Below are 341 nucleotides of genomic sequence, written 5' to 3' on the forward strand. Positions count from 1 at the left end.
ACCCGAAGCAAAGCAAATGCAAGAGGAGCAAAACCACAGCACAATTCCCTTGCCTAAAGTGGTGGTCCAGATCCTCAAGAACATCGTCGACACTAACACCGCTACTGTTTCCATGAGTCAGATGGTACCGGATGTACTGCCATGTGTAGGACACGTCGCTAGCCACCCGTCGTCGCAGCTCCTCAAACTCCAGTGACGGTTCTGTTCCTTGAAACTTAAGACGTCGTCCTGTGGTTTACGAATGGGGTTGTTATAATGCGTAAGTTGTGCTTCAGTGTATAATACGTGGCTGTGTTATTTGTTTCTCGTGTGGATCGCCTACTTTTGTCGATATATGAGCT

General features: G+C 47.8%; 1 protein-coding gene across 1 annotated transcript in view; it reads right to left on the reverse strand.

Annotated features, from left to right (window-relative positions):
* LOC119582197 (alpha-(1,6)-fucosyltransferase-like) overlaps nucleotides 1–341 on the reverse strand; it is a gene marked incomplete at its 5' end in the record, with an annotated part of 21,073 nt that overhangs the window by 20,410 nt on the left and 322 nt on the right. The window contains 1 exon segment of the mRNA XM_037930431.1: nucleotides 54–228. Coding sequence (XP_037786359.1) covers nucleotides 54–228 — 175 coding nt within the window.

The sequence above is a fragment of the Penaeus monodon genome, chromosome 15 (assembly GCF_015228065.2).
Source record: "Penaeus monodon isolate SGIC_2016 chromosome 15, NSTDA_Pmon_1, whole genome shotgun sequence".
In the NCBI taxonomy this organism is placed as follows: Eukaryota; Metazoa; Arthropoda; class Malacostraca; order Decapoda; family Penaeidae; genus Penaeus; species Penaeus monodon.